Raw genomic sequence first — 21103 nt, forward strand, 5'->3', positions numbered from 1 at the left:
ACCTAAAATTAGAAAACTAGTGAATGCCAGTACTTCCATTGTCAGGGGACTAAATATCAAAAATAAATGACAGGGATAAAATATACAAAAAAACCCATGAACCCTATGAGTCATGTAAAACTGTACTGTTGTGCATGTAGATATACGTTAAGAGCAAAATCTTCAATATAAATTCTTACAGTGTTGAAAATTAGACCACACGCAGCATAAGCAGACATTACTCAAGTCCTGTGCATGTTAAAGTGGAACATAAATCTGATATTAAGGGTTATAGTTCATGCAATGTTAACTGATAAAAATGTGATCAAGAGAAAGACACATTTAGAGACAGTCTTCAAAGCTCTCTCATATACATATTGCAGGATTCCAGTGTGTGCTGCTGTTTGAACCATCTCATTGTTACCACCAGGTACTGTTCCAACTGCTGGACTGTGTCAGGACATCGTCCACCACAGCTGACAAGGAAAAAATCGAGTCTGGTGGCGGGAACATCCTCATCCACCACTCACGAGACACGGCAGAGAAGCAGTGGGCAGAGACATGGGTGCTGACGCTAGCTGGGGTGGCTCGCATCTTCAATACAAGGCGATATCTCCTTCAGCAGTTAGGTGAGTCATCATAATCATCATCAATCTTTAATTAAGCCTTGGAAATCATTCACATTTCCCTAATTTACAGGGATGTCAAGATATAAAAAGGTGTTCAGTTATACCAACCAAAAAGAGCAATACTCTGAGAAAACAGTTTAATACAGAGATCGAGTGGTTGGAGATAATTGACTTGAATTGTCCAGGAGAAATGGGAGTCATGGGAGTCGACTTTAATATGCACTTAACCACTAAATCTGGCAGTGTTTTACATAAGGTAGACTGTGACTCATAGCTAGAGCTGCTGCAGATTTTAAACATTAAAAATAAAATGATGAAATCTATAGCAAAGGTCCACCTGTTCCTGCAGTATTACCACACATTTAGTAATGTTTAGCTCTATGCAGAGAGGATTTATATTCCACAGAGATGTGACTGATAAAACATGAGGTCATCATAAACTGCTCTCACCCCTCTGAGCATTTAAGCGGTGCCAAATTACAAGAGGTGACTCACAATATACAACACATTACTGGCCTACATCACATAAATTAATTTAGAGAGATGCTGCTCTTCCTACATACATCCTAGATACAATAAAAGTGTTGCTGGCAACGTGATATAACTGTGTTGGATTAGAATTGAACTGATACCAATACAATTATCGGATATGCCTCCTACACAGCTTAAAGTCAGTGCCAAGATGTAATGACAAGTATAATTAGTCCTCCTTAAATTCAGCTGGGAATTAAGTGTTATTCACTGCCTTAAGACAGAAGTCCCCACAGTATGTTGTGCTGTGCTTCCAACATGAATGTATTATTGCTGCAGCTGACAGTTGGGGCCTGGCTTTACCATTACTAATCACTATCTTTAGCAAAACATCACCCCCTGTATGTCTTTGTTTATGTTTTAACAGTTTAAGTGGAGCCACACAGCAGTGATAGTGTCTAAACAGGATAGGTTGAGGACAGCTGTTTAACAAAAAAAGAATATGTTGGGTTTTTTTTTACTCATAAGAGATATGAGGTAGTTGTGTACTAGAGAGGCCCTATCTGGACATGCATCCAAACTTTATGGTGACCGTAAAATTTGGTATATAAGATGAAGTTCATTTAGAGTTATTCTACTTTCATACTTGAATGACATGTTCTTGGTTTCACAGTGCTCTGTTTTCCTGTAAATGTAACATTTTTGTTGTTTTCTCAAGATCTTGACTTTTCCATGTTCTCTTGGCATATCAAAGTTTGTTTTCTTGTAAAAATGGCATGATTTTTCAACAGTTTAGAAAACTGAACAGTAAGCTGGTCACTATACAGTGCCTGTTAAAAGTATTTACCCCCTTGGATGTTTGTTGCATGGGGATCAACAGTAAACAGCCCTTTTCAAGTCCAGCCACAAGTTCTCTATTAGATTGAGGTCTGGGCTTTGACTCGGCCACTCCATAACATTCACCTTGTTGTCTTTAAACCATTGTTTGAAGACAACAAGTATGCTGTATGCTCCTGCCCATTGTTTAGCTGGAAAATAAATCGTCTCCCAAGATAGTTCTTGAGTTCTCTTGCAGACTGAATAAGATTGTCTACCAGGATTTTCTTACAGTTTGCTGCATTCATTTTAACTTCTACCTTTACAAACCTCCCCACAACATGATGCTGCCACAACTGTGTTTTACAGTGGATACAGTGGATACAGTGGATAGTGTGTTTTTGGTGATGTGCAGTGTTTTGTGTCAACCAAAAATAGCATCTTATCTGATGGCCAAAAAGCCCCATTTTGGTCTCATCAGACAGAAGAACTTTTCTTCCTCTTGGCCATGGAGTCTCCCACATGCCATGATTAACTCTAATTGAAATTTAGTCTGAGATTTCTTCAACAGTGACTTCCTCTTCGCTACTCCCCCATAAACCTTTGACTGGTGAAGAACCCGGGTCATTGGTGTCTTTGTGGCCTCTTTCAATAGTCACCTTCTTGCATGATAACTCAGTTTGTGAGGATCTAGGCAGATTTACTTTTACTTGTCAATAACCTTTTCTCTGGTAGTTTTCTTTTGTCTTCATGGTGTAATGGTAGCCAGGAATACTGATTAGCCAATGACTAGACCTTCCAGACAAAGGTGTCTTTGTACCACAATCACTTTAGACACATTAGACACATTAACTGCACTGAGATGATCCCCATTTCACTCATTGTGAGACTACTAGCACCAATTAAATGGACTTCTTATGAATTAGGTTTATCACTTTAAAGGGAATGAATATTTATGCAGTTAATTTACATTGCATGTTTTTTTTTTGACATTACTTTGTAGAGATTTGTTTTCACTTTGACTTCACAGCAGGTTTTGGGGGGTTTTGTTTCTTCAAATAACCCTAGTTTATTGACTATGATCGATTTATAAAATCAATTAAATGGTGAAACATCCAAGGGGGTGAATACTTTCTATGGGCACTAAAGGGGGAAGATAAATCTGTTTTATGTTTGCTGCTTTAGCAGCTCTGAGGACACAATATAAATCAGTTACGATTTTGAGGAAAATAAGCGAAAATTACTTGTCATACAGGAAATAACAGTATTATATGCACAATTGCATGTCTGCTCAGGGCTTCTGTAGTTTAAGATGATGTAGGTTGAAAGGAAATTAGGTTTGATAACAGAGAGGGAAAAATGGAATAGTAACATGGTTATATGATGGGAATCCTAGGGTGGTTAAGTAGCATCGAAAATAAGCTCTTATTTATATTGCTAAAGTTCATTAACAGAAAATGTTAGCAAAGTGATACACCAGCAGTTCTGGTGATAACTCTCCCCATGTAGCCTCTCTGAACCTCTGTTAGTTACCTCATGTTGTTTTCACATATCAAAGTGCTAATGTCACATTTTAATTACAGTTAACACATGCTGTTAATTGGCAGTCTCACAGTCTCCCGTCATTTTGCTCTGTGTCTGCAGGTGATTTCTTCGAGGCCTGGGAGGTGCTGCTGAACCACATTCAGTCTGCTGCTCTCAGTAAAAACAATGAGGTCTCTCTGGCTGCTCTCAAGAGCTTTCAAGAAATCCTACAGATCGTCACTCCTGTTAAAGACTCTGATAAAGCAGGTGATGCACTCGCTGCTATGGGCGTGCCCCCAGTGCTTATCGACCCCCTGTCAGCGTCTGGTCCCGGCAGACCTCTGGTACGTTCAGACTCGCTAGTTGAGCGGTTGACACGGTACAATGGCGCAGAGATGCAAGCCCCTCCCCCAGGGGAGGAGTCAGCCTTAGAGGACTCCGCGCTGTGGTGGTCAGCGTGGAATACATGGTACAGAACCGGAACGGACAGCACGAGGCCACCTAGTGGCCTGACAGAGAAGCTCTCCTTTATTCCCAGCCAGCCCTTCCTCACAGCGCTAATCCAGATTTTCCCAGCTCTGTACCAGCACATAAAGGCCAACTTCAGCATGGAGGACTTGAAGAAACTGGGGGTCATCCTCCATGGGGCCGTCTCTGTGCCCATCAGCAGTGACGCCTCGCCTTTCATCCTCCCCTCCTATACCGAAGCAGTGCTCACCAGCCTGCAGGAGGCAGTGCTCACCGCTCTGGATGTTCTGCAAAAGGTGGGCAAAGAAAATACTGTATATGACTGGGGAGATAAAAATTGGGCAACCTAACAGTCTTAACAGCAAAAAACTTCATGAAAGCCAGGTGTTTTTGTAAAGGGTCTGAATACTTATGTCATAATGGTATTTCAGGGGTTGTCTTTTTTCATAAATTTGCACAAAAATCTAAAATTCTGTTTTGACATTGTCATGGGGTGCTGAGTGTGGATTGATGAGAATAAAAAATGAATTTAAACTACAGCATCATGGTGCAACATAACAAACTGAAAAAGGTGAAGGGGGTCCTAATACTTTCTGAAGGCACTGTATCTCGTCAAATCAGCAGCTTTATGATTGAGCAATCCTTGTGCTTATTTAGTTGTTTATTCTAATTAGGGATGCATAATCTCATGTTATCACTATATTAGCATTAGCAGATATTAGATCTAAAAGTGTCAGCAGAAATGAAAATTTTTACCAATATTTACAAACAATATATCAACTGTAAATATCAGCTTATATCGGGTTATTGTACTAAGACTTTTGAAGTTTAAGGCAGAACAAAATTTCGGCCAGTTCAAAACTGATCTTCATATATAAAATCCTCTCTTTTGATGCATTTCTATTAAATTATACCATAGATCATCAAAACTTTTCTAATCAGTTTTCTATTTGAAGTCATTGTGACTCAAATGTATCATCTCAGGTCTCAGTGCTTTTATTTTACTTATCTATATTTTTTTATAAATTGGACTAAATCTATTTTCTGTGTTCCTGCACTGAAGGTTTGACTTGACCCAGTAACTCCATCTTGACAGAACTGCTTTGATCCTTAGAGACGCAGACTCGTATTCTTTTTGTCAGCCAAAAAGACATTTCTTTTCTTGCTGTCTCCACTCAGTGGAGGAAACAATGTGTCAGTCTGTTAAATTATGCAATGTGCAGTCCTGTGGTGGATGTCAGCAGTGTTTGTTCCTCTCTTCCCTCCCTGCTGCAGGCCATCTGTGTGGGCCCGGAGAACCTGCAGGTCATGTACCCGGCCATCTTTGAACAGCTGCTACTCTTCGTGGAGTTCTCCTGCAAGCCTCCTCAGTACGGCAGGATGGAAACCAAACACGTGGCCAATGCCAAATACAACCAGGTGGGGGGAAATGAAACTTGGCTGCAGCACTGCTTGTTTTTTATTTGGGATTTGTGTCTTTTTACTGTTTGTTTCATAAAAATCTGAGTTGTAGATTTTTATTCATTGCCCTTTTCTCTTCTGCCATTCTTAATAAGATCATCCCTCTTTTTTGATCCTCCCCCCGTCCCCTTTAGGTGTACTTCTTATGAAGCCCCTTTTTTGTTCCATTAAGAGTATAAAAGGTTCTTTCAGACCTTCATTAGCTGCCCCAAGTCATTTTCTTCTCCATGTTTCCTGGGTCATGCTTCATCCTGCTGGCAGCCAAAACATAAACATCTGAAACTATTAATTTGGAGTGGACCCAGTGATCTTCATCAAATGAATCAATTTATTCATCACAACATTGTTTTGATGTCAGGGGCTTTCCTACTTGTGTTTCTTAAAAATACAGCATGTGCTTTGCCTTTAAGGGAAGGATTGGTCTTATTCCCTTGGTACAGGCAACCTGGTCTTGTTGCACTTAAAACCCCAAATTCAAAAAAGTTGGGACCTTGTGTAAATGTAAATAAAAGCACAATGTGGTAATTTTCTTAAATATGTGAACTGGTTTTAGAGCAGTAAAGGCTGTTGAATAGACTTCTACTTTTTCAAGAAAGGCCTTGCTTATTTCAACAAGACAATCCCTGAACACATGTTACAAAGTCAAAGAGTCTTGGTGATGAAATGGCAGAGATTAAAAAAAGTACACGACGATTGTACAGTTGCTCTGGTTAAAACGCACTTAAAGCAGAAGCAAAAGAACTGATTTCAAAATATACTCAAAAGAGTACAAGCACCCAAAGAACTATTCAATTACAGTAATTTGAGTAAATGTAATTAGTTTATTTCCACCTATGTAAAATGGCCTGTCTGCAACATAAAATATGATAAAGAAAGCTTCAACCTGTTAAATAGATGAACTGCATATCAAGCAAAAATGGAACATAAATACACCTTTAGATGACACAAACTGGTCTCCTTAGTTCCAAAAACAATTCAAAATTTTGTTAGAAGAACAAGTGATGCCACAGAGTGGTAAGCATGACCCTGACCTTACTTCTTTAACTGTTTGGTTTGCACCAAATTAAAATAATGGCATTTAATTTTGACAGAAAAAAAATATATTTGTCAGTTTACCATTTCATGTGTTGTCTTTGTGCTGTTTCGGTTGAAACACATAGTTTTACTGTTCATCACATTCTGTTTTTATCTACATTTTACACAACGTGCGAACTTATTTGTATTTGGGGGTTGTAGAATTTAACAGCTAAACATTTCCTGGCTTGAATCCTGACGGACAGTCTGCATGTCCTGCATGTGGGGTTCATATTCAGCCTGATACTGGGCAGGTTTTTCAACCTGAATCTGTTCAAACTGATAAAAGTACCAAAAAGTCCACCCTGCCAAACAGATGTACTAGGTGTTTCTTATTGCCGTATTGACTTTACTCAAGGGTCTTTAGATTCACTCTTTTATGTCTGTGGTGCTTGCAGTGAGCCAGTACATTTACATGCAGTTAAAAAAGGTTGTGGTTGTATTAGTGATACTAAAAAACTATTTTTTAAATGTATTTAAACATGTTAATACTACTTAAATCATACTAAATTGAATGTCTCATGGTTAGACTGTTGCATCTAAATAATGTCGTTTGATATTAATGCACGCTTTCATGTATACACCTCAGTTACACCAGACTGGACTAGGAATTCTGTACATGCTCCACAGCATGACCCAGGGGGTCAAACAGCATAATTACTTATCATACCGGGAAAATATAGAGAGCGTATGACATGCACATGGATTTAAAGTCTGTCCACAGTAACTAGCTGAAAGGGAGCATATCTCATCTACTGTAGCTGAGGCAGACATGCTCCTCTCAATAAACTGATTCCCCTGCTGTGTCTGTATACAGGGACAAGACAGTAGTCCAGATAAATATTCTAAGCAGGCTGTAATCGTAGCACATACATGTGATATATTGCCAATTCAGTCCTGATGATTGAATCCTTTAAACAGACTCAAAGTCACAACACTAATTTAATTACGGTATCCTCTCTCATCTTGTTTCTCGGGACTACTCACTGGATAACCATTTTAGATCCAGCTGTTTGCACCGGTGAGTTCTGTCAACTCCTTCAGCCCCCTCTTTAGTGTTACTAAGCTGTGCTGAAAGGTGACAACCTATCCTGTGCGGTAGACAAGATGTCATGCCGCACGGTAGGCTCTCACGTCTCATCTGCGTCTCTCACTCACTCCATGCTCCCCCTCTCTGCCTGCCACTAACTGGTGGTTATGCCTCTGTGTGCACAGTCCCTGTGCAGTTTGATTTATTTCAGTTGATTTTTGTGATTTTTGGTGTTCATATGCACACGTGTGGTTTCGTTTTATTTCTTAAAGACACACTTTGGAGCATCAAATGTGCTTGGTGCGCTAATACGTCTAACAAAACCTGAAGCTGCCCCTGTATCTTTAAGATTGTTTGAAAATGCTCATACAAAGTGTGTCTTTAAAGATTGCTTTCAATGTGGCTCCGCCAAAATCAAAAAGACGATCGTTTTTAAATTGCTTGATGTTCTGTGTTTTTTTCTCTTTTTAATCCTGCAGGCAGAGTGGGTTGCCTTAAACTATGTGCCCTTTGCTGAGCGCTCCTTGGAGGTGGTGGTTGACCTGTATCATAAAACGGCGTGCCACAAAGCGGTCATCAATGAGAAGGTTCTGCAAAACATCATCAAGGTAATTTTACCAGGAAAGATTCTGCATAGTTTCTGCTGCAACAATAATCAGAATGTCAGTATTTTTAAAGGTAAACTCAATACATACCTTCAAAGTCTAGCTTTTTAACCTTGCTTTTAAAAAGAGTAGTCACGTCAGATAAAACAATGGGAGCAATGGGAGACAAGAGGCGAGAGGAGTCTTGCACTAAGTTAAGAGGCTAGTTCTACTGAGCTCAGTCAAATTACCTTTTTCTTTTATTGCCTGAATATTTCACTACTTCCTGGACACAAAAGTAGCTTGAGTGTTTTATTTTCACATTTTGAATGCTTGTCATGGTTGTAAAAGCACAAAACATGGCCTTTTGGTGGCAACTCTCCATGCTTAAACACATCATGCCCTGTATCTGGAGTTCTCCTTTGCTGTGCGGCTTCATCTGCAAAGTAGCTAGCCTTGCAAAAGAGATGGATACGCCTGTTTCTGTGTTTCTCACTGGCGAATCCATCTTGCAAAGTTCCCGTCTGAACCATTTGGGCCTGGTTAGAAAGTGACAGGACCAATCAGCTACAAGGGGCGGTACCTTTAGGTGCAGCGGCCCAGAAACATTTATTATTTTCGACACGCTACATGCAAAGTACATTTTCTCTTATGTTGAATTATTACAGCCTTGGATACATCAATGATTAGCAGCAACATTGATTTATATGCTTTATTTTTTGCATGTTTAGCATGTTATTTTTATGCCGATATGGTCAAAATGACACCATCTGGTGGAGAGTAGTAAAAATGAGGAATTCCAAGGCAAATTTCAAGATTGACACCAAGATATATTAAAATGCATGTATTATGCTTTAAAGGAATTGAGATCAAAAATTGCTGTTTGAATGGGTTTCAATGGTACAATTTTTGCACTTAACAGCTTGAGTGTAACTCTTGCTTTTAAACAGTGTAATTTAGACTTACTGTAGGAGCTGAGCTGGAATTAAAAAGATGAAGTAAAAACACACTATCTTGCCAAAATATTCATGCCATCTACATGAACACAGCCAAAATTATTTAAAGTTGAAAATGGAAAGCGCGTAAAATGTGCACAACCTCCCTTAAGGGTTAAATGTGTGAATTTAGAGAAATTTGTTCTTCAGGACTACATAGAGAACAAACTGACTAAATGTTTGAATTAAAGGAATTTTCAAACATATCTCTCACATCCAAGAACTTATGTTTTTTAGAGGGTTTATACAAACCTGATGATTTAATGCATCTGTAAAATCTAAATTTGTGTCAAAGTTGTGAGCTGGACTGCTCACATAGCTCGTCAATGATGTCAAATTGTTCTGTTTGCTATTTAGCACACTGAAGTGTCTCTTGTTTGAAAGTATTGATTTCAGAATAACATTTTACATGTAGTGGATGTTTTAGTGACTGTCATTAAAAGACGAAACCTCTTACAGCTGACACTGAATCCTCTGTTGTATTAAGTTTCTAACACCTGCATTTAACGGCTCTTTTCCCATAGTCCCTTCCTTGTAGTGAAGAAAGATTATTAGCAGAGGAACTATTAAGATGTTCCCTGTGGATGACTGTAAATTTAGTCCAAACCCTTTTTGTCTCCAAAACATGAAGGCAATACTTGTAAAATCTGAACCTTAGGGAAGCCAGCTGTTCTCTGAGTGAAGTTATTTACTTTTCTGATTATTCACAACGAAACTTAGATTGGACCACTGCCTGTAACTGTTAGTGAAAGACTGAATTTAGCAGAAAACTGTTGCAGATAGAGATTTCTGGGATTTTCGGTTTGTTTTAAAATTTTATTTTGTGCTGTATTCACTTCTACTCCTAAAAATTTCATGATATATTTGTGTGAGCTGCATGTGAGAATGCAACCAGCAGTATTTTTTTTTAACTCAGCTTTCTTGCCAGTCCCCGAGTAGAATTTCCATGTGAAGTTGTGGTGAGCTAGTGTGTGAACACAGCTCTGGGGGTGAGCAGATGGGGTTTTAAATCCATGCTGCATGTTATTTGACACATCCTACAAATTACTGAATGAGTGGAAAAGAGCACACTGGCATGGAGACCCAACAATGAAGCTAAATTTCAGATTTAACCCATGGTGCAGTCGCAGCATATGTAAGCCGCAACACCCTGCCAGATCTCTTGTGGTAAAATTTCCTCATATTCTGCTCTTTTCACACATCAGCTCACCCCAGCTTCTCACTGAAATTTTACTAGGGGCTTTTCGGAAAAGAATACAGATAAAGTTAAAGTAAATGTTTGGACTGTTTGCATTCTTACATAAAGTTCGGCCCAAACTTTTGGGTAAATCTCAGGAGTTTTGCACAAAAGGAAATCTGCATTTAAGTGCTGTAATTAATTCTTGCTGCTTTCTCTTCCTTTATCCCCCTTAAGACTTTGAGAATGCCCCTGGGTTTGAAGTACTCCTGTCCATCAGAAAGCACCTGGAAGCTCGCGGTTTCGTCTTTGCTCAAGGTGCTATCTATTGGACTACCAGTTGCTCGCCAGCATGCCTCATCTGGGAAGTTTGACACCATGTGGCCAGAGCTGGCCAACGCCTTTGAAGACTTTCTTTTTACCAAAAGGTACAGATTTAAGCAACTATAACATCAGCACTACTCAAATTTACAATTTGGGTACCAGTCTCTTTTTTTTTTTCCTTTTCTAGCACACCTCCAGATAACCTCTCCATCCAGGAGTTTCAGCAGAATGAGGCCATTGACGTAGAGGTAACAACTTATTCCTAGCATTCAGTCTTTAAAAGGATTCTGCAAGGCAGCACATATCATCTTTGTGTCTTTCTCTTTCCAGGTGGTCCAGCTGATCAGCACAGAGATCTTGCCATTTGCCAACTTCATCCCCAAAGATTTTGTTGGCCAGATTATGGCCATGCTCAACAGAGGCTCCATTCACTCACAGTCCCCCTCGTTTACAGGTGAGCAACACCTCTGGCAGCTAAAACACTTTGACTCTTGCTGTGTAGTTTGCCTCTGTTTCTTATGGGACTGTAGGGTGTCCAAGTTCAAGGATCATACTGAAACCATTAAGTCCTCAGTTGCAAAATTCCTCCCTGTGGCTCATCAACAACAATAGCTTGTGTCAATCTCTTCATGTGTTGAGAAAGAGAGAAAAGCCCAAACCGTCCACTTGTTGTAAATCACTCTGGGGAGCAGCTTCAGTAAAATGCCTAACATGAGCATGTTTTTGCTTTGGCAGAGGCAGAGATCGATGTGAGGATGAGGGAGGAATTTTCAAAGGTGTGTTTTGAGACGCTCCTGCAGTTTTCCTTCAGCAACAAGGTGTCCACTCCACAGGAGGGCTACATCTCCCGCATGGCGCTCTCTGTGCTCCTCAAGAGATCACAGGACGTTCTCAGACGCTATGTGGAGGACGAGAGGTTGAGTGGACGCTGCCCCCTGCCCAGGTATAATCAACCATACATCTCTGAATAAAACACATAATGCACCTAAGTTATCTTTGCTTTTTCTTCAGTATTTTTTAGACAAATGCATCCTTTAGTAATCCAGACTGGAGTTAGTGCAGCATTTTATTTCTTAAACCAAATCAACCTCAGTTCTTACAATGCGTCCATCACATTTTCACTTCTCTCTCATAAACATCATAAACCTCTGTTCTCATAAAGCTTTAAATGCTAGTACCACATTTTACAGCAGGGTGTAACTCTTCACACAGCATATTTTTAAAGGAACAATGGAAGTTAAATGATGCCCAAGGGGGGGATTGCACCATTAGTGCATAAAACAGCAAAGGCATTGGGGGTGTTCAGAAAAAAATGGGACAATTAGAAATCACACATGAAAAGCAAATGAAAGTGACTTACATTTTGACAAACAACTCAAATACAGCATGTAGAACTAAAGTATTTGACAACAGGTCTTAAATGATTAGAAAAGAACAGAGCTTAAAGAGTAAATACAAAGAAACAATAGTAAAATCGCTCAAACATTGAAAATTTGGTGTTGTATTTATTTATGTAGGAAGTGCAACTGATTTACACATCAGGAATTTTACTGATCCTACATACGTGGATGAAGTAAAACAAAAGCCTTCAGAGTTGCAGTGTAGGGTGTACGCCCAATTAATTATCCTAGGTTATCAAAAATACCCTAAAAACTGCAAAGGAGTATGGAATAGGTCTCTCAGAATGCATATTTGTGTTGTTGTCTGCGGGCTTGGGTTGTAAAATCTTCTTTTCTGTGGCTGGTTATTTCACAATGATCCTTACTCTCAGAAGCAGTCAAATGACAATGTGCAAATACCAAAGACCCACTTTAGATTGAACTAAAACATGCAAGTTGGTTCAACTTGTATTTGTGTATGATACAGAATGGTTGTCCTTTGCCTGAAGGGCTGCTTAAAATATGGGTGGGAGCATTAAGAGTACCCATTTCTCCAAGCACCACTGCACCACTGTTTATAACATGCTAGTGGTTGTTGCTAGCAGCTCCAGCCTCTTGAGGCTACATTAGCTGTTACCACACTTAGGCTGGCTGTACACTACACGATTTTAAGCCTGATTTAAGAGCAGATTTGCATTCCCAAATGATACCAAGTGGAGGCTCGTCCCCAGATGATTATTTGTCTTGATAATCCTCAAGTGTGTTGTGTCAACATGTTTATTTTACTGATCCAAATCGTGTCACACCTTCCACACCTTAAATTGTAAACATTGAACATGTTTGAAATTTACGATTCTAGGTCTTTGTGCCTCCAACTAAATACCCACAACAACCAATGAAACCAGGCAGACTGGGCAGAGTCCCCAGCTGGATGTTACGTGCTTTCATCATTCGCAATCATATACCTTCATTCCTGCCAGGATTTCACCCTGATTCCTTTCCTCGTTTTATGATGTTTGCTGCAACTGTATCACATGCCAGGACAGCCTGTTGGGGAGGGACAGCAAGCCGAGGATACTGATAGTCATCCAGGTTTATTTTAATTCTAAAGTCCCATTTAATCACACAAGATCTCTGTGAAATCTCATTTATTTTCTCATTGCTGCTTTGATTATTTGCCATAGTTGCATAACAATCCAAGGTAGACTTACTGTGAGCTGTCTCTGACTGGTGGAGTCCACTGTTGGAGTCCAACTTGGACATGTCTACAATGCCAGCAAACATTGGTTGACATTATATGATGCTGCACTATAAAAAATTATGTACAAACAAACTTCAGTATAATATAAAATTATCTCTCTAACAATACATTTCCTGCAATAAAGATAAATACAGAAAAAAGTTTTAAAGGTTAAAAACATGGGCCATGAATTTGGAATTAGGGAGCTCCTTCCACCTCTGAATTATGTAAAAAAAAAAAAAAATCTACCTCTTTCTGTTATCAAATGCTGTTTTTGAACCAAATCAAATGCTGTTTCTGCACATAAATATTCTATAGTATTTTTCAGATAAATGTGCTTACTCATATCTGTGTAGCAGAGAAGAAAGTACGCTTTTATGATATGAAGCTCAGCATAAGTTCACGGTAGTCATACGCCCAGCTGTGATCAGCTGATAGCCAGATTATCACAGTTATCGCCTCCCAGCTCCCACAGCCAATCACGGCTCTTTCTCTCAACACAGTGGTGTATTTAAATATGACGTACTTCTCTCCAATCCATGCTTGCATTAATAATGCTGCTCCTGGCAAAGCTTAACCTCCTCCACCCCAGCCTCCTCTTTTATAACATAAAGCCCTCATATTGAGATTCCTGCTACCATGGATTAAATGCTTTTGAACTAATTTTACTGTATTCAGTACACATGATCATAAATGTATCTATCCATATTGGGGTTTCTAGCCATGCACTCCCTAGAAAGTGAAAGCATGCTGCTTGACCAACCTAAGGAGCATCTGTAAAATAGAACTGTATATCCATTTAGCAATAAAATGCTAAAATGTATGACGAGAGTGTTCCTGACTGAACTCTATTATGAGATGACATTCCCCCTTTTTTCATGTACCTTTTGCTTTAACTTCCACAGGTTTGAAGCAGTCTCAGTCTTTATATCTAATAAAAGTCTTCTGTCTTCATTTCAGACAACAAGTGACAGAGATTATCTTTGTCTTGAAAGCTATCAGCACTTTGATGGACTCCCTTAAAAAAACACAGCCAGAAAATGGTGAGTATCAAACTGTGTCAAGGATTGTAAAGATCTTTGCAAGAGGTGACACAATTAGCATAAATAAAGGACGACAATAAAGCCCCCTTATGTGTCATCTGATGTCAAATAAATGTGTCAGAGTACAGTTGGGACCATTTTTCAAATGAGTTTTATCTCCAGTCTAGAGAGAACTGTTTATGTTTCCAGCAAGGTCAATTACATTTTATTTTAAACCGCTATAGATTGGAGTGAGACAGAAAGATTACGTTTTTGAAGTGCCCTTCAACATGTTTGCATTACATCGTCCTTTATTCAGAGCAAAACTCATTTCCATGCGCCTGTGGGAATTTTATACAGAAAATTATTTCTCTGATTGCCTTGTGTAACGTTTACATTCTCCTCTTCCTCTCCCTCCCCTCCCTTTTGCTCTTTTGTGCTTTTTCCTCCTGTTTTGTAATTCTTTTGTTGACGGCCTGAAGTGGATGGAAACACATGGGCTCAAGTGATAGCTCTATATCCAACACTGGTAGAGTGCATTACATGCTCGTCGTCTGAGGTGAGCTCGGCCCTGAAGGAGGCCCTGGGGCCCTTTAAAGACTTTATGCAGCCACCTGTCTCCAGAGTTCAGAATGGGGAGTCCTGACCAGGCTCACTCACATGAGCTCTTTGCTTTTTTTATAATGAAGAAATCTTGAATGTGTCTTCTCGACCCCACGTGCTTTATGAGGTGCACGGACATGAACTCCATGTGAGCTCCATCTTATGGTGACATGAAGCAACCCACAAGAACAAGAGATCCAAGGCCCACTCGGACCACGATGATGACCCTGACCTTTATACGCTTCATCGTATGCTTCTCATGTGAGCTGATAATGTCTCTGCTCCCTTCATCGCTCATTCAGACTGGCTGCTCTCTTGTGTTATCTACAGAGATTAAAAATAATTGCAGTGTTGCATCTGGGTTTGTTTTTTTTTCTCCTGATGAGGCCGAGTCGATGTACAGTGTGTGGTGATATTGTTGATGATGTAATTAAGAAAAAAATGCAAAAACTGGGGCTTTATCGATCTAAAAAAATGAACGTTTAAGACTTTTGCAACATTTTCAACAGTAAGGATTTTATGCAAGAAAACAAATCTTACTGTAACATTCCACGTCATCTTTAGCCAGCCATCTGAGAAGGGATGTATTGTCTGTATAAAATAAATGGGACAATTCTACAATCAGCTCTGTGCTGTCTGTGTGATTAGTTATACTGCGTGTCAGAGTCCATATCAACCCTCCAGGTAATGCATTTTTTTTTTTTTTTTTTTATAAATCTGCTTCTTATTTTCTGTACTGGATGACCCCTGATAACAGAGGACTGGGGTTTGATAACAAAGCCTACTATAGTCACTTCAGTTAATTTTTATAGTTTTATCAGCAAAGATGACCCTGGAACATGTTAAAAAGTCACATTTATGTGATCCTTGTTAAAATAATCAATATAAAAAATAAATATTTTTGATTTCTTTGTATAAAATTGGTTTAACCTCCTTAAATGTTAATACCTCTAAAGGCATGAACCTTATGTAGATCAAGAAAGGGGTCCTGTCCAAACAATGTATGCTTCATTAAAAAAAAAATAAAGGGTAATAGTTAAAATAATATTTGAACAATCCACATAAATATGGAACAGAAATGTGACCATACCAACCATGGGCTGCAGGTGGTGCTGTTGTTTGAACTGCAATAGCTATTTTTTTTATGCAGCATTTAAACGTCTTCATCTGAAGATTTCTTTGACCATATTTCATCATATTGACATTGTTCTGGCTTCTATTTTTAACCTGTTTCCCTTGAATGGTATCAAATGTGCCTAGATTTTCTAGGTATGTTTTTATCTCACTTTATAAGCATGTCGGGTTTCAAAAAAAAATCAGCAACAGCTTCAGAAAACGCTTCATTTAAAAAAACATGCTTCCTGCTTAGCTCAAACAATGGCATCTTTAATGCAAACTCACTATATTATAATGATTTTTTTTTTTTTTGCTACAGTTGTGTCTGCAATAGTTGAACAGCTTCCCCTTGTGGAAGATTTAAGTAATGCAAGTGTTGTGTCCAGAAATGTGTACTTTCACATCTCTTATTCTTAGTAAGAGATCAAATTGGATATGCCTTCTGACATTTTTTGTTTCAATTTTTTGTACTGTATTCAAAAACCCTGGATGTACACTAGATTGGCAATAAATTGTAGGTATGATACAGGAGCTCACTTGTTATACTCAGTTGCCCCACAGAGCACTGCGGCCCTAAAGAATATCCAGTGGCAGAGCTTATCAGTAAGGTAACGTGGCATACAATAAAAAGCAATAGGTTTGTAAAATCTTCTACAAGCGCGATAGCAGCTTTTTTGTCTGGGTCCTTTACAGTCCTGCTAAGACCGCCGGTGGTTTTTGGACCTTTTGGACCGCCTGTGACAACACGACTACTCGCATGGACACTATCCTAGGCCTGTGGTTTTCAACCTTCTTTTGCCCAAGATACAACTAAGATCAATCTCACCTGTATTTCCTTAGCTGATGACCATCCAGCCTTGCTCGTTTTGACAGGAAATTCTGTAGTGTAAATCCATCATGACGTGATTGATCACCCCACAAGATTTTTTTTCTGTCAGTTCTTTATAAACATTTAATTTAAAGTATGTTTGTGACAAAATGAGGAGTTTTTTTTTTGATATGTTAAATGGGCTCAACTAGCCTCTTTGCTCGGAACAAGACTCCTAAAGACTCTAGTCTCCCTTCTTCGGTCTAGATGATGCTAGATGCCTGAAGGTCTGCAGGAACACAGGCTGAAATGTTTTGAAACAAAATCGATTTAAACTTCTTTTTAGGGTTATAGTGAGGGTTAGGATACCAAAAAGTCAAAAGCCTGACCTGAAAAACCTGATAACAGAGAGATAAATAACACTGAGGAAGCAGTCAGCTTCGGGATAAAAGTACGTCCGCCATGAAAACAATAGCAAACAGCAGAGGTCCATTAGCTGCATATACACTATGAAGATAGAGTAGCCATATATATTTTACATAGCTTGTAGCTAACGTGGCTTAAGCTAAGCTACAGCAGCAGCTTCGTAAGCTACATGTCTAGGTTATCTACATAGCTATGTTAGCCTTAGCTACCTAGTTATGTTATCTACATAGCTATGTTAGCTTTAGCTACGTTTGCTAAAGCTCACGCTGCAATGCTCACTTGGCTACACTGGCTTATGTGATTTTAGTTGCATATAGTGTAGTTATTTTAGCTTTAGCCAAAACTAACTAAGCTAAATCAAGCCACACTTCTTGTAACTACTTCTAAGATAGGTTGATACATAATTTAGACCCCTGATCATCTTCTGTGCAAACATAACAGACTAAGAAAATTTTAACACATTATACAATAACATAACTAGCTACCTAGTTATGTTATCTACATAGCTATTTTAGCTTTAGCTACATTTGCTGAAGCTCACGCTACAAAAGCTCACTTAGCTACATTGGCTTATGTGATGATTATAATTGCATATAGTGTAGTTATGTTAGCTTTAGCCAACTAGCTAAGCTAAATCAAGCCACAAATCTTGTAACTCCTTCTAAAATGGGTCGATACATAATTTAAACTTTTGATCATTTTCTGCGCAAACATTACAGACTAAGAAAAATTTCATAAATCAAACAATATGGTTATGAAGATTAATGCTAGACTTTGTTTAAGAATAGTTTTTTAAAAGACACAAATTACGATACCTCTGTTTTGACATAGATGTCTCAAATGAACGGATTGTGAGTATGGCAGTCAGAGATGTACCATCTGCAGCCAGACTGAGGTAAATCAGTTAAATCGTGGAAAAATATAACTTTATTAAATTTTAGGAATCATATTGAATGTATTTAGAAATTTTCTGATGACAAGTACAGTGTACAGGTCTATTTAGAGCTTTAAAGTACTAACCTTCCTCCATCCCTATTCATTCCTTATGGCTGTCTGTCACTTCCTGCCCCCATCAGGCATTCAGGACCACATGATTGCAAACAATCTACAGACATTTCAGTATGAAAATTCTGCATATTGTACCTTTAATTTGGGTATTACAGAAGTCGGCTATATCCCTGTGAATTTAGGTAAATTTGTTTGGAGGGGATATGAAAGACTATTTTGAACACTGAGGCTCTTTTTTTGTACTTTCAGGCATGGAGTGTCAACACTGTGCAGTAGGTGGTGTTGTAGTGAGAAAAGGGAAACCTCTGCAATGGAAAACACCTCTTTACTCTTCACATCTTTCTCCCTAGCGCCTACACACGACATTACATTGTATTATCCTCCTCTGCAAGCTGCGCGGACCGCTCTGCTCCCTCTCCGTGTCCCTGCGGAGGCCCCCGAGCCTGCGTTTGGGATCATCCACTAGGTCATATGAGGGGAAAGGACCGGTTTGTGGCTTGCGTTGAAGAAAGGGAGGAAGAAGCAGTATGAGGAGGAGGAGGAGAGCGGAGGGAGCAGGTCTGCTTGGGCGGGGTTTCCCTCTTATTTCAAGTCCGCACAGAAGAGGAGGGAAGCAGGAGAGGACGGACTGGCTCCGGCTGCATGGGAATGTCGACACGGACGGTGCATTTTTCCTGATCTCCACGACATTTTTTCTTCCTTTAACATCGTTTGTTTTTTGGTGTTTAACCAGGCACTGGCTGAGGTAGTAGTTTGTGCTGTTGGTTGGGTTGTGACACTGCCCGCTATGGAGATGACTGCGCAAGCTACTGCCTTGCTAGTGCTGGTGTCTTCACTTCAGCCGAGGGAGAAAAAACAGCCTGCCTTCAACGCTTTTACACGGTTATACCAGGTAATACACCCCTTAATGTCGCAGCTAGCTACCCTTTTTGCATTCTATTTTGAACTTTAATGCTTTTCACTGCTTGTGGTTGCATTTTTGTTGGCCTTTTCAGCTCTGTATCACGTTTCATCCAATAAAACAGGGAGTGATTGTTGGAGGAAAAAAACACTTTGTTGTATGCAGTTTTAATTTACCACCTCACTCACATGCAGTCATTTTATAGCAACCACGATGTTTTTTTCTCTGCAGGACGGAGGCTAAAGCGTGCATGCTTGCGCTGGAGGATCATGCATTTTTCAGAATATGAATGCATATTTTAAAATGCATAAAGGAAGTCGATATCTGCTATGGATTTGCATAGTTTTCCAGCACCTCAGGCGGAGTGGGCTGTGTAAAAAAGCATGTAGGTCAACTGTACTGTTGCTATGAGGAGAGGAGTGACGTGGCTCCTGCTGCCCACAGAGGTATCCTACAATACATCTGCTCTCATGCACACAGGCTGGCTTTATGGCTCTCCCAGACGTCCTTTGTTGATAATGCTGCATACCATCACACACTGGAGCAGATAGTGTGTCGGTGTATATGCGCACTCTTGTTGCCCATAAACACCTCCTCTGTGCAGAGCTCAGACATAAATCAGTGCAGCACTGTTGGTTTTAATAATCTGATTATTATGCTAAATCTGGATGCCTCAGTACTTAAACTCTATGGTATGCACAGACAGACGCACCACATGACCTCACCCCCACAGGCGTTGGAGCAGCGGTGTCCTCACTGAGCTCTGTGAGCTGAGCGCTGATGTGGGTCATGCTGTTGTGACTTAACCTTTGAAATCCTCTCTCTGCTGCCCAGCAGCATCTGGTTTGCTCTGTATCACATTAGTATGGGCAGTCAGGGGTCTCGTGGTGGGGGCGGGGGGGGAAGAGAGAATGGGTAATGAGCTTTGATTGGCTGCAGGGGCCAGGCAGCGTGCCCGGGTCGATGAAACCATGCAGGGGCTGCAGTCTTGTGTTCATCAGACCCCCATCAGCCTCAAATGATAGCAGGCCACTCACTCAGCGTCTGACTGAGAGATTGAATCCTGCGTTTGACCTTCCAGGAAGACTTCTGTGAAATATTTATGAGTTCACACTTGATCGTGTGTTACGCAGAGTAATGTTCATCTTCGCCCACTAGCATCTGCGCTGACATTGAACAATAAATTTTGCTACTCATTGTAGAGATACACGTAGGTTGGAAAGAAAGAGCAGACTAGTAAACAAACCACACATGAGCCTGTTGCAATCCTGTGCGTCTGCGTTTAATTTATTCAAATGGGTGTCTGTCTCATGTAAGAAATGTCCGTAATCTAGCCTCCGGGGTAAAAACCAAACATCATTTATCATATCCAGACCGTACAGCCAGCCGGTCTATGGACCAATGAGCAGAGCCGAGGCAGCCCCTGTCCTCCTCATCTATCATGTGTCCAGGCTTTCATTTGAGCCGGCCCACAGATAAATCATCCTCGAGACAGCCGAAGCCCTAAAGCAGTAAATTAGAGCCCCCAGTGGAAAATTCATGGCTCAGATGGGCATCACAGCTGCACGGCTGAAGCTGCCGCACCCTTGTCCTGACAGGGCAGTCGATGCTCATGTGTGTGCTCCGTGTCTACAAAATACCTTCACACCTGCTGCCTCTATACTGCAGCATGCTTGGAGTTTGTGTCTTTATAATGAGCAAAATTATTGATCAATTATATCTATTAAGAATAATGCAAAACAGGCTGGTTTCAATTTAGCTGAAAAGCACTTCCTGTGTGTATTATTGGTAAAAATACTGATTTTCTTTTTTGTTGGTAGTTATCTCTAAAAAGGATGCCCATCATATCAACCAGGTTCTAGTCATGCTTGTGGCTCCATTCCCACATTTCATTCCCCACTCTCACCCCTGTTTCTGACTCTATCCACTGTCCTACTCTAAAGGCATAAAAAGCCACAAAATTAATCTTACAAAAAATGTGCATCACAATATCATAGACATAATGGCCCCTATTCTTTGTCTTTTGTCTGTTCAGCTGGAAGAAACCCAAAAATATAAGAAATCAGAG

General features: G+C 39.9%; 1 protein-coding gene across 4 annotated transcripts in view; it reads left to right on the forward strand.

Moving 5' to 3' along the window:
• The window catches only part of mon2 (MON2 homolog, regulator of endosome-to-Golgi trafficking), a 65768-nt gene extending 50368 nt beyond the window's left edge, over positions 1 to 15400 (forward strand). For 2 of the 4 annotated variants that reach the window (XM_041795134.1, XM_041795135.1), the window contains 11 exons: positions 410 to 608; positions 3540 to 4183; positions 5163 to 5306; positions 7426 to 7443; positions 7932 to 8060; positions 10446 to 10636; positions 10720 to 10780; positions 10863 to 10986; positions 11268 to 11475; positions 14112 to 14194; positions 14656 to 15400. In XM_041795134.1, the coding sequence (XP_041651068.1) occupies positions 410 to 608; positions 3540 to 4183; positions 5163 to 5306; positions 7426 to 7443; positions 7932 to 8060; positions 10446 to 10636; positions 10720 to 10780; positions 10863 to 10986; positions 11268 to 11475; positions 14112 to 14194; positions 14656 to 14819 (1965 nt within the window). In that variant the 3' untranslated portion in view covers positions 14820 to 15400. The remainder of the gene's footprint in view (positions 1 to 409; positions 609 to 3539; positions 4184 to 5162; positions 5307 to 7425; positions 7444 to 7931; positions 8061 to 10445; positions 10637 to 10719; positions 10781 to 10862; positions 10987 to 11267; positions 11476 to 14111; positions 14195 to 14655) is intronic. The other 2 variants (XM_041795136.1, XM_041795137.1) reach the window with 1 other exon arrangement.
• The last annotated feature ends 5703 nt before the right edge of the window (positions 15401 to 21103 follow it).

The sequence above is a fragment of the Cheilinus undulatus genome, linkage group 9 (genome assembly GCF_018320785.1).
Source record: "Cheilinus undulatus linkage group 9, ASM1832078v1, whole genome shotgun sequence".
In the NCBI taxonomy this organism is placed as follows: Eukaryota; Metazoa; Chordata; class Actinopteri; order Labriformes; family Labridae; genus Cheilinus; species Cheilinus undulatus.